Source organism: Eptesicus fuscus, chromosome 5 (assembly GCF_027574615.1).
Source record: "Eptesicus fuscus isolate TK198812 chromosome 5, DD_ASM_mEF_20220401, whole genome shotgun sequence".
Classification (NCBI taxonomy): domain Eukaryota; kingdom Metazoa; phylum Chordata; class Mammalia; order Chiroptera; family Vespertilionidae; genus Eptesicus; species Eptesicus fuscus.
The window spans coordinates 108,380,655-108,393,536 of record NC_072477.1 but is presented as its reverse complement, the minus strand read 5'-3'; the positions used below and the strand labels follow the sequence as shown (position 1 = coordinate 108,393,536).

At 41.7% G+C, this 12,882-nt stretch overlaps 2 protein-coding genes across 4 annotated transcripts in view; one reads left to right on the top strand and one right to left on the bottom strand.

Moving 5' to 3' along the window:
• The window catches only part of REC114 (REC114 meiotic recombination protein), a 150,886-nt gene extending 141,544 nt beyond the window's left edge, over nt 1–9,342 (top strand). For 2 of the 3 annotated variants that reach the window (XM_054716714.1, XM_054716712.1), the window contains 2 exons: nt 3,960–4,028; nt 9,093–9,342. In XM_054716714.1, coding sequence (XP_054572689.1) covers nt 3,960–4,028; nt 9,093–9,257 — 234 coding nt within the window. In that variant the 3' untranslated portion in view covers nt 9,258–9,342. The remainder of the gene's footprint in view (nt 1–3,959; nt 4,029–9,092) is intronic. The other variant, XM_054716713.1, reaches the window with a different exon arrangement.
• Nucleotides 9,339–12,882, bottom strand: part of NPTN (neuroplastin) — a 35,272-nt gene continuing 31,728 nt past the window's right edge. The window contains exons 7-9 of the mRNA XM_054715667.1: nt 11,689–11,710; nt 10,870–10,944; nt 9,339–10,335 (exon numbers count right to left, since the gene is read on the bottom strand). Of these exons, the coding sequence (XP_054571642.1) occupies nt 10,884–10,944; nt 11,689–11,710 (83 nt within the window). The 3' untranslated portion in view covers nt 9,339–10,335; nt 10,870–10,883. The remainder of the gene's footprint in view (nt 10,336–10,869; nt 10,945–11,688; nt 11,711–12,882) is intronic.

Below are 12,882 nucleotides of genomic sequence, written 5' to 3'. Positions count from 1 at the left end.
ACATATATATATATATATGTATGTATATATGTATATACACACTGAGTGGCCAGATTATTATGACCACCTGACGTTTGTAGGCAAATTAGCCGTACGCTGCATCGTATGGGATATGGAAGCCGAAGATCTGTTCGAACACCTTTGCTGTCTGCAGTTACCAAGATAAAATGTCTCCAATTCACACAGGAACACAAGGATTGGACAGTCAAGCACTGGAAAAAAAGTCATGTGGTCCGATGAATCACATTTCCAGTTGCATCATGCAGATAGCAGAGTGAGAATTTCGCGGAAACAGCATGAAAGCATGCACCCCACCTGCATGAGTACAACCCTTCAAGCTGGTGGAGGCAGTGTTATGGTTTGGGGCGTGTTTTCCTGGCATGATTTGGGGCCTTTAATTCGTGTGGAACAACGTCTGAATAGCACAACATACCTGAGTATCATTGCTGATCAAGTTCATCCTATCATGTTGATAGTGTATCCCCGTGGTCGGCAAACTGCAGCTCACGAGCCACATGCGGCTCTTTGGCCCCTTGAGTGTGGCTCTTCCACAAAATACCATGGCCTGGGTGAGTCTATTTTGAAGAAGTGGTGTTAGAAGAAGTTTAAGTTTTAAAAATTTGGCTCTCAAAAGAAATTTCAATTGTACTGTTGATATTTGGCTCTGTTGACTAATGAGTTTGCCGACCACTGGTGTATCCCAATGGAGATGGCTTCTTCCAACAAGACAATGCGCCATGCCACGGTGCTCGTATTGTGCAGGAGTGGTTTCAAGAACGTGAGGGAGACTTTACCTTGCTTAGGTGGCCCCAACAATCACCAGATCTCAATCCAATTGAGCATTTGTGGGACGAAGTTAAAAGAGCCAACAGGCAGCTGGTTCCACAACCATCAAATCTCACAGAACTGGACAGTGCTATTCATCAGGCATGGTGTCAGATTCCCCGCATCACCTTTCAACATCTCGTGGAGTCAATGCCAAGAAGAATCGCCGCAGTATTGAAGGCAAAAGGTGGCCCAACGAAGTACTGATGGGGTGGTCATAATGATCTGGCCACTCAGTATGTGTGTGTGTGTGTAAATATATATATGGAGAAAACACCAGAGGACAAACAGGTAAATCAAAACATACAAACACCAAATTCCCAGGAAAGAGGGTGGGGCAGAATCTTATTAAGAATTGGATGAATATGGGGAGGACCTCAGTTCAGTATAGAGGAAGTAGAAAGAGGATGAGTGGATAAGAAGAATGAGAAGAAGAAAATAATAATGATAATTTTTTTTAAAAAAAATGGTTTAAAAGTTAGGATAAAAAATAAAATAAATTGGAGTGATGGAAAAATAATGCAAAAAGAAATAGAAAAGTAAGAAATAAACGAAAAAAGGAAAATAAAGAAAAAGATAACAAAATAAATAAAATAAAATAAAAATGAAAAAGTGAAGTGTCGTTCCTTTGGCTGGGTTAAGATCCCACTCTTCTGTACTGTCTGTGGCTTCTCAGTTTCTGATCCTGGGGCTGAAGGCCTCTCTTCAGGCCAGTCGCTGTGGACTCTCAGGGACTATTCAGACTTTTTTTGTATCCTTTGTAACACCCCGGGTATAGTCTGGGGGTGGCTGTATTGGCTGCCTGGAGACTGCAGGGAGGGGCTATCTCTTCAGGAGAAAATGGCTGCCTGGGTCCGCGCGTCAGGTATGACTCAGCGCCAGACTCACAGCTGCTTCTCCTGGGCCCTCTCCTCTCCCCAGCCTCTCCCCAGACTCTACAAATCCACACCTCCTCCTGCACCTCAGCAACGGGTGAGTGTCCGTATCCGAAAGGTCCTGTGAACCAGGTTCAGCAAAGAAAAGCAAAGGCCACAGGGAGAGGAAAGAGCTGCGCCTCTGCGAGCCCCTCTCCTGCCTGCACTGCGCAGTCTTGTCAGCCCCCCAGGCTGCCCCCTCTGGGCTCAGTCTCTCTTGGCTGTGGACCCAGATCTAGAATCCCCTGCCACCAGCAGTCCTGCAGACCTCCTTTCCACAGTCAGACGCTGTGCCTGTCCCAAGGGACGCGGCTCTGTGCCGTGTGGTTTCCCTCTGACCCTCTGGGCTCAGAGGTCTGGCAGAGTCTCCTGCCCAGATCCTTGATTTTACCTTTCTCCAGGGGTCCTCTGCCCTTCCCGGCTGTGAATTGTCTCACCAGCTGAGTCTCCTTCACCAATTTGGGGTGGATGTTATTTGATTCAGCTGCTCATTCTATCTGCTCCAGGACAAGGCACAGGACACGTCCTTCTATTCTGCCACCATTTTGTCCCCCTTGTAATTGTGATTTAATACTGCATAGTGTTCTGGGGTATTTTTTTAATATACAAAGGTCTTATGAGCCAATAAAACTATTTCAAAGTAAAAAAAAGAAAAACTTTGCTGGAGAGGCCAGCGGGGCTCCAGCATGTTCAGGGGCAGCCTGTTTATGCCAGGACCCGGGTGCTCGGCCGCACACACGTGGTGGGCATGTGCTGGGAGCGTGGCGCAGGCATCATATGGACATTTGAGTGTGAAAAGGTGTGCACACACCTTTGTGTGCATAAATACATCTGTTTCTCAGAAGCGTACCTGGAAAGGTGCTTTATCTGTAATAGGCAGTTTTCCAAATGTAATCCAGAGCAAGGGATCTGTAGAAAAACACGCACACAAAAAAGAAAAGGTTTTTGATACTAAACACAAAGCTATAATTGAAGTGTTTATGCCCAAATGTACTTAGGCGGCCCTGTACAGGTTGAGAACCGCTGCTGTAGAGCCTAAGACCATCGGAAAACACAGATATTTACATTATGATTCATAACAGTAGCAAAATTACAGTTATGAAGTAGCAACGAAAATAATGTTATGCTTGGGGGTCACCACAACATGAGGAGCTGAATTAAGGGGTCGCGGCATTAGGAAGGTTGAGAACCACTGGCTTAGATCCTTTATCCTAATGACAAAGCAGTCCCAGGTGTGCGCTCAGCTGCTGCTGTGCAGACTGCTATTGTGCTGCCTTTCTCCCAGTTGATCTCACAAGGTGAAAGCTGAGGCCAAATTCTAGTCACCTTGCTGCTCTCCTGTATTCAAGTATGTCATTTTCCCAACAACTGTATATTTCTCTGAAATAGTTTTGTTGTTGTTTTTTGAAAATAGAGATCATTCCTTATCTATTTCAATTTCTTGAGCCATTTCCTGGATATTTTGTTTTTGCTTTTCATTAGCCTTGTAATTTTGATAATTGTGGCTTTTTTTTTTTTTTTCTCTCATCGATGAGAGAGAAACATGGATCAGCTGTCTCCTGCACACCCCCTACTGGGGATGTGCCTGCAACCAAGGTACATGCCCTCAACCGGAATCGAACCTGGGACCCTTGGGTCCGCAGGCCGACGCTCTATCCACTGAGCCACACGGGTTAGGCGGGCTGTGGGTTCTTAAGGGCTGGACCACTCCCTTGTTCCTTGTGGCTCCCTCCCTTTATCACTAGGGTCTAAGAGCCCATTCCCTCAGAATGTCTAAAATGAGATTTTTTTTTAAAGCCCAGTTTTATTTAAAAAAACATATTATCTTGCAATTATGGAATTTCTTTTCCTGCAATGAATATGTATTACCCGACTAATGATTATTAGATAACAAATCATGATAATCCAAAGCTGGGCAACATCTACTGCCCTCCAGTACCAGCCTGTGGCCTGGGTCCCGGACTGGGCTTCTGCAGACAGAACACAGCGGTGTCGGACGGACACTGAAGAACCCCAGGTACAGGGGCCTCTGATTTAAACTCTGCATACCTCTACTGTGGTAAATCAAGTAGTGGCCACCTGAAAAGAGGACAAACTACACCAACAGTGATTTCTCCTGATTTTTCTTTCTCTGAACATGAATCCATGTGTTTCCACTTCTTTAATGGCCTGCAGTGTTCATGATTATGTTCAGCTAAGCTGGCAGTTGTCTCGTTGCAGTCACACCAGCAGCCGGAGCAGCAGCAGTGTGCCCCAGGAGGAAGGACCTCAGTGACCCAGTTAGCTCAGGTACAGCCTACTTCCATGTTCAGTTTTCTTGCCATGAAAAACAGTGATCCTGAACATTTGAATCTCTGTTCACTTCCTTGTTCCAGAACACTAACCTGAAGTGTTACTATGGAAGAGGTTAGAGACAGAGCCAGGCCATGTCGTCTGTCTACCCTGTTGTGAGATTACCATGATGGTGCATACTAAAGAGCTGCTCTCCTAAGGAAACACAGGAGTGGCCTACAGTGCTGGCCTTTAAATGTGTGATAAAGAATTTACCACTGTTAACGGAAAAACACACACACTGAAACCTGTAAAGAATTTTTGTGAGTTTATTTGGGCCAAACTGTCAAAATATGCCAGGAAGCAGAACCTCAATGAATTGAGATAATGCTCCGGAGAATGGAGGGCTACATCTATATTTATACATTGAAATCAAAGGAAAGGGACGTAGGTGAGTTACATGAAATCCATTGGTGATAGATTAGGGAGGTGGGACAAAGCAAAGCAGGGAAACCTCTGGGATTGGGTGAAAAGTGAAATGATGGATATGTGCTTCTCTTACAGAGATGGATACAGGATACTTTAACGTAATTAACAGTTGACAATTAACTTGATAACAATAACAATGAGGGAATGTCCCGGTGCCATTTGTTGTGCCCTGAGGGGTCCGGGGTAAAAAGGAAGTTACAAGTTACCCAGACATCTCACAGACATCTCACAGATATGTTATCTTAAGAGGCAAAAAGGCAAATAGGCTCAGTAAAGAAGATCTAAGTTGATCTTTGTCAGAGAAAATAATGGCCTAGGACATGACTACCCACTATAACCTGTTTGTAGTTAAATATTTAATTTTCAAACCATCTTTTGTGGTTATTTTAGGTCTCTGAGTTTGTAAGACTGCCATGCAGGCCTCCCCTGAGCTTGTCAGGTTAGCATGTGGCTCCTTTCATCCACACATCCCCCTTTTGGTCATAAATCTATCCAAAGGATGCATTGATGACCAACCTTTTGGTTGGATAATGGAGTCCCACAGTGCTAGGAAGGCTCATTCTTAGGATGTCTCAGTGTCAGCATGTCTTGCTGAACAGGTGGACCACTGGGGATGGGGCAAGACCATAACCTTAGATGGCATTTAAGGTCGAATTATATATATATTTTAAAAAGGCAGGTAAATGGGAGACAGTCAGATCCTATATGTCCTTGTTAAAAAGTATTCTGGATCATTTCTAATTTTTGAGCCACCATGATCCGAGTCTTTTTGCTGTTTGTCTTAAGTTTTGCTTTTCTGCATCTAATACAACATTTACATATCATGGACAAAAGTAACAATAGTAAACCAATAACAGTGATTAGGAACAGAAAATGTCTAATACTAGACAAGGAAAAGTCTGAGGGGAACAAGCATCCCAGCCAACCGAAAAACCTTTTACATGTATTATAATTTTTTATTAAGCTAATTATATGTTTTCCTCCTTCATCCACTGTCATTTGTACTTTATGATATGTTTGGCCAGATGAATTAAGACTCTCTACTATTTCATTATCTAGAAGCTCTTAATTTTTCTTCTGGCCAATTAGTTTCCATAGAAATGACTTAATGGGGAGGATTAAGTTCAATTTCCCAATACATTGGTTTTTCAGTATCAATATTATAGGTTTTATGAACCTCAGGCAAAGTTATTCTGCCTATAATTTCAGTATTACACCATATTCCAGTATTATTTAAAGTAAACTTGGTGTTATTACAGTAAAAATCGCTTAGTATAACAGAAGAGTTTTTTAACCCCAGCAAAAATGCCCCTTTCCCATATACCATATATTGTTATTCATGGGGGTAGATACAATAGGCCAGGACTGGGTGAATTAAGTCATATGGATTGGGGGCATAACCATTCACCTTTCCGACTTTCACAATCAGACATTGAGATGGGTTCCCATTGTTTATAATTTTTAAATACAGCCCATCTACTTCCCATTGGAAGTATTCTAGTATTATTTAGGATGGTCCCTATGCCTGCCAGTTGAACTACTGGGAATTTAAGCCTAGGATTTAACCAAGGCACCTGGGCCTTTAAGACACAACGTCGTAGACTGCATTTTCCATCCAAAATTTTCCAAATTCCTGGAGAACCATAGGAGTCCCATAAGTGTCTGGCCTGGGCTTCTGCAGCCATTATAGTTGGCCATTGTTGCATAGCCACTTCAGATTCCATTTGCATTAACATAGACAATAGGCCCTGTTGAGTTAGGGCACAGGCACGTTCCCATTGTTGGTTTGTGCATGAGTTTTTAGTCTGTGGAGTCTGTTCTATCCATTAAACTAAGGCTTTATTATCTTTCCATGCTGCTTCCGTTTTCCTTCTTCCTGAAACAGCATTCCCTCTAGATGACCTATTTGAGATAAAAACCTTTTTCTAATGAATGACATTCTTCATTAGCTACATACAAGTTCAGCTTGTCCCGGATACCAAGGCCAGCCCCTACTCCTCCAAGTATTCGCCTTTTGCTTCTTTTAGGGGGCCAATGTTGTTGGATCCACCAGAAATATTGTTGCCATTGGGTAGCTATGACTTGGGAGCAGTTAGGGTATACTGAGTGGACCCAAAAATGTTGAGTTTCCCATGCATAGTTAAATGGGTGGAGGTGACCCCCAAATGAGCTAGAGTTTGAGTATTCCATAGGGCTTCCCACAAGCGTCCAGGACGCAAGGATGGTGGGGTAGTTACAGACATATCTACCCACCAAGTAATGCCAATAATTTCTGAAATGGGGACCCATTGATTGCTTTCTTGCTTCACAGACATCCATACACAAGAGCATGGCTGGTGAGTCCAAGGACAAGATATGCTATGACAGATAGGACAGGCTACTGCCAGCCTTTTGCCATCATATCCAGGTGTTTTTCTCAGCTTTTAATCCATCTCTATAGCCATACAATATTCATCCAGGTTAGATCCATATATAATTCTACCAGTGGAATTATCAGGGAGGTATTTGCTTAAGGTGGGTCCTTTATAGTAGATATAGCCAGAAAAAAAATGTACCAAAGCTTATATTGGTAGTAGGAGAAGACCAATGTGTGGCCAAGAGCCCTAAGCCTGTTCCTTGGGCCTAATAGCTGGTGTATGCTCTGCTGGGAGCTCCCTGGGAACTGTCTGCTCATTGCGGTCCCAGCTGCACTCCACAGCAGGCTCTCAGGCCAACAGCTTACACTTTTCACAGAATTCTACATGGAATTTGTCAATATTCAAGGATAAATTTTCTTTTTAATGTATCAAACTGTTCCAAAAGTGGTATAAAGAAGAAAATATGAGTTTTTCCCCTCTGGCTTACCACTAACTCAAAGTAAATGGACAACCATAGGATTGACCGTTAGCCGTCTCTCCGACAGGACAATGTAAGAGCCTCTTGTCCAGCAGCAGGGCAGGCTCCACGGTGCCGTTTGTAGCCTCGTATTTGCATTGGGGTTAAAGGTTACTGAATCCAAGTGGCTAAGGACGGGAGAGGCACAAAAACGTATGGAACAAGGCAGGGTGTGGTCTTCTTTAGGAAAGTCGCCTGCTATAAAAGGTGTAACCGTATCCCAGGTTATTCACATAGTAGGGAAGAACCATGTACAAACCAGAAAAGGCACCGGAGTGGGAGTTCAGATATGCTTCTTGTTTGCTCTCACCTTCTAGACAAGTCTTTCTAAGAATATAAGTTGATAAGACTTTTTGGAAAGCAATTTTATGCCATATCTATTACCTATAATTATATTTCTGCTACAGAAACATACATGTAAGGATGCTGTTCACAGTGTTGCTTGTAGTAACAAAATTGTAAACAACATAAATGTTGATACTGAGTGGTTAAAGTGTGAAATAACCACGATGTGACAAAAATGCTGTCGATAGAAGTGATGTATAAATATCCCTATCTAGTGACATGGAAAGATATTCATAGTACATTAAATTTTTTTAAAAGACTACAAAAGCATCATGTATGACTTGATTTTTGTAGTAAACACTCACACACAACACCTTTGGAAGGAGATAAACTAACATGCTAACAGTCGCTCTTCCTGGAGAATGGGTCTTCATGTTACTTTCATTTTTCTTCTTTCTACTGTCAGGTAGTCTGCAAAGTTACTTTTAATTTAGAAAAATAAATTTCTATTCTAGATAGTTCTTAGAAAAGTGTCAGTTGATGCATACACACCAAACCTTCCCATCTATAGAAAAGGCATAAAACCACCTGCTTAACAGAGTTCGTGTGAGGAGTAAAGGAGATGTAGGCGGACCCCACGCTGGTGCCATATCACCAGGTCAGTGGTGCCCTATCTTCTGAACTGCCAAGCAGAGTCAGACTTTTCTTTAAACTCTCCCAATTTAAATACTGGCAACATATTTACTCAACCGGTTTTAAAACACTGCGAGTTACCAAAGAAGATGTACAGATGGAAAACAGGCACATGTAAAAATGACTTCATTTGTCTAAGGTATGAAGAAGACACCTCAGTGGTTGCTGGGGGGTGGGGCTAAGGGTCTGATAACAAAGGTAGGTAGCATGAAGGGATTTGGGGGGGAGGGGATGGAAATGTTGTGTGTCTTGATTGCCCTCAGTTACATGCCTTTCTGAATTTGTCAGCCCTTGTGGGCAGGACCAGAAAGACACGGGGCTTTGGATGGTCAGTTTGTGGCCATTCTTTATTATCTTCAGAACCCGTTTTCAAATCAACTGCTCTCACCCATTCCCCCAAAGTGCGGTGGGAATGACAAACTAAGCTAGTGGAGTTCATTTACTGATAGGTTTCTTATCAACCCACATAAGGTTATCAGCACAGTATTCTTTATTAAAACAGGGTCTTCACTTTGCAAATCATGTCATTAATATACTTCATATACCTAAGGATACAAGTGTATCTCACTTCTTATGTATATTAAGAAACATTAAGTAAAGGAACCCTATAGAGCTAATTATAATTAACACTCATTTTTGGTCTGTATTTCCCTAATCTTTCCTTAAGGCAGTTTTTCTGTCATCCACTCTGTTGCTTTTGCCTGTGATCTCTAATAAACCGCTCTTCTGGAATCCCCGTAGTCTCTCCTGGCCTCAGAGGAGCTGCGTGCTGTCCACAAACAATCTGCGTGGGATGCTGCAGAGCTAGGCTCCTTTCTCCGCTCCTGCCTCATGGACCAGAACTTCCCGGCTTTTGTGGAAGAGGTGGAACAGGAACTAAGAAAACTGATGGGGTTGAGAGATTAACACTCTGTGTACATACAGAACTAAGAGACTTGGAAAAATGCTCCCTCCTTAAGACTAGAATAAAGAATATTATTCCAAACATCTTTTATCAATGTTTTATTTTTAAAAACCGGTGAATCCACTTTTCTATACATCATTGCACATCAACAATTACACAAAACATGAGTCCATGCATCTCCGGTTACATACTGAGTGAGAGAACCCCACTGGGTGAGAAAATCTACACTCAGCCATTAAATCAATGTGAAAAAAACAGTGTTAACCCCAAAGTATAACTAGTTCATAGAATAATACCATGCTAGAACATTTCAAGATCACTGAAAACTAAAGGTAAATTATAAGTATGCCTTAATTAAATGTACAATAAGGTTCAACAGATCAGTGCAAAAGGATATAAGAATTTACATGATTCAGCAAACGAAAAAATAATCACTTAAAAAGCAATCATACATATATACTGAAATTCATTATAGCCATTCAGTGGACTATTCCAGCTTCTTATTAGAATCATAGGTTAAGCCCTTAAAATTATAGATTTCAGTTTATATTACTCATCTTTTGTACCAGAACTGCACAATTTCCTCAACTGACAACATACAATAAGGAATGAATATCAGCTGCTTAAAACTGAAACAAGCATTTTATTTTGTATTTCTCCCACCCCCCAAAATATAAATATATATATTTATATACTGTATTTATTTTTAGGTTTTGCTGTACTTTACAAAAATGTATCACTAGATGGCAGCAGTGCATTTTGCCAAATTAACAGTCGCAGTAAGTAAAAAATGGCGCATGCATGATCCGATCCTCAGAGGACCTCTTCACTTCTATTTAAATACTTTAATAAAGGAAAAGGAAGCAACATTCACAGCACATCAAGCCCAAATAGTTTACACCTTCTACGCTGAAGCATTGTTTGAAATGTACCTGCAAGGTCACCCTGGCAGGAGAGACTAAATAAGGCATGCTTTAGACAGTTGTGGTGGTGTTGCTCACTTAAACGGGAGAGAACCAAAAAGGTCCAAGCAGAAAATTTAGCAGGTCATGTTGCCATCAGTTTCAAGAACCTAAAGATCTGTAAAGAAGAAAAAAAAAAAAAGAGTATTTGGAAATTAAAAGCCTAACTTAAGAACCAAGTGGCACACAAAACAAGGCTTTGTTTCAAACAGCATGCTCAGGGATGCGGAGTGAAATTCTGATCTCCATGTGCCGGACAGGGAGGCACTGGGGCCAGCTGTCCTAGCCACGGTCTTGCCTTGCCCTCAGAAGCAGAGGGGGACTAACTGGCCTCCGGGAATATCCCACCTAGCAAGATGAGAATTTAATCTTTACCTCTTTTAACAGATATAAGTAAACAGTAGCACAAAGTGTTATTTTGAAACATCATACATATTCTGAAATGGCGTTTATGTAAATATGTGAAACAATGCAGCTGAAAAACGGTCCTTCCCAGCTGCTACATAATGGGTTCCATCAGTCTGAGCTGCTCTGAAATGAACGAAAAGATCTTGCAGCGTAACACCAAATACTGAAAAATTTGTAACAAGGTCAACAGAGCCATGTTCATTTCAATATAACTTTTAAAACTTCTGAAGAAGGCCATACTTACATTATAAGTAGTACTTAATTTGTGTTTCTCTGGCGCAAGTTTTTATCTTTGTGATTGTTGGTAGAGTTGGTTTTCCTTTGGAGGAAAAATTATATTACAAGAGTTAAACTCAAAGTCAGTAGCAACTTTTGGAAAGTATAACACATGGAAATACAGGGACTCTTTCACGTACTGCCATCCCTGGTGTAGTAAGACAGTTTACTGCACAATATTAGTACATAAAAATATTCCCTAGGCAAAGTGCCTATATATCTTCAATTAATAGATCCCTTTGACTCTCGAGTTAAAGAATATACAGGTAACTTGCCCTTTGACTTATAAACTATAGTTACTATAAAGGTTAGAATAAGTATTTTTTTCTCTATTGAGCACCATTCTTTTCTCAAGTGATGAATGATACTCAATGACACAAGGCAGCTCTGGGTCCTCTGGCACAGCTTGGGGCACTGTTTGGTCTCCAACTCTAGGAACGTCTAATCCTGGATTGATCCAAATTTGCAATTCCATGCTCTAGATACATGTAATTGTTAATGGAGCCAGAGAGTATGGAACTTGAAGTCTCAGATATACTGGTCATTTTCCCCACATATCAATTTAAGCATATGGGATATGCAGAATTTTAAACAAATGGTATTCTACTTTACATTGCTACTAAAATAGCCTGGCCATCAGCCACCTACATGTCAGGCTGCAGAGTCTGCACTGCAACATTCATTTCACTCTGTCTTCCCTACAATCTTAGCTACTCCACCGATTAAAACATGAATGCAAAATAATTCAATCAGAAGCTAGTCACTCAATGCCCAATAAAGTACTTACATTGGCCCAGCTGGTTCATCGTCTACACAGGTGTTCAGTGTTTTTAGAATCCATTGATAGACAGGAGAAGAAAGGAGAAAAGTGTGAGATTGCATATATTAACAGAACAACAAACATCAAGTGGCAAAAACATAGCATTTATTCAAGGCCATTCCATCTGGAGGTGCAAAACACTCATGGAGTTATTATTTCTAGATTCAAGTTTTTAATGGCAGATATGCTGTTTCAATGGTTTTAGTTAACACTTTGAATGCTTGTCATGAAAAACTGCAACTATAGCGGACAGATAGGCTGCAATGTCATCGTAATCATCTTGTCCCCAAGTTCCAGTGGTTCACTCTTAAACAGATGAGAAGACAAACCAACATTTCAGTTGTAAAATCCTGCTGTTTGTTTTCTTACGGTGAACGCATGTACAATTGTAGCTCACTCCTACAACGTAGATGGATGTGTGTGTTCTATCCATTTAGCCACACATCCTCACTGCCCCAGAGGACACTGCTCCTGCTGTCTGAGTCTGTAGTCTGGAAAGTAAGACTGAGGAAGAGGAAGCCACAATAGGTCAGCCAGGGTCAGCCAGGCTGGGCTATGCCAGCAGCAAGTGTGAGCAACAAGAGGATGTTCTGTGACAGCAGGGAAAGCTGAGTAATGGTGACATCCCTCTGGAAAAGACTTCAGATACAGACGGCTCACTCTTGTGCCCTGGTCAAAACCAGAACCCAAACCCAGATGAGCCAGAGATCTTTTCTTTTTCTTTTTTTAATCAAAAGCTTCCATTATCTGAGTTTAGACGCCTTCTTAAATTGGTATTTTATTATTCTGATTTATAAGTTTTTCTTCGCTATTTCAACTAAGGGCAACTTGATCCCATGTAAGCAGGGATATACAGACGTAGAATGTTTTTTAAAGGCCCACAAAGGGGAGGGCACAAGTAAGTGCTCTTAGTTTCTTTGGATTTCACAAAGTCGGGTAGGTGAACTGATTCAGAACAGTTTGGTTCCACTGGAGGCTCTGGAAAACTCTCAGCAGGATTCCACAAGGGGGCTTGGTGCACATGAAGCAGTTATGGAGCTCACAGTCTCGGTGCAGGCGTCCGCAGGAGCACACGTCAGGAGGAATGTCTGTCAGAGGGAGACATTGCTCCACCTGTTCCTTTGAGGCAATGGAGAGGCAAAGCCACTGCCAGCACACACA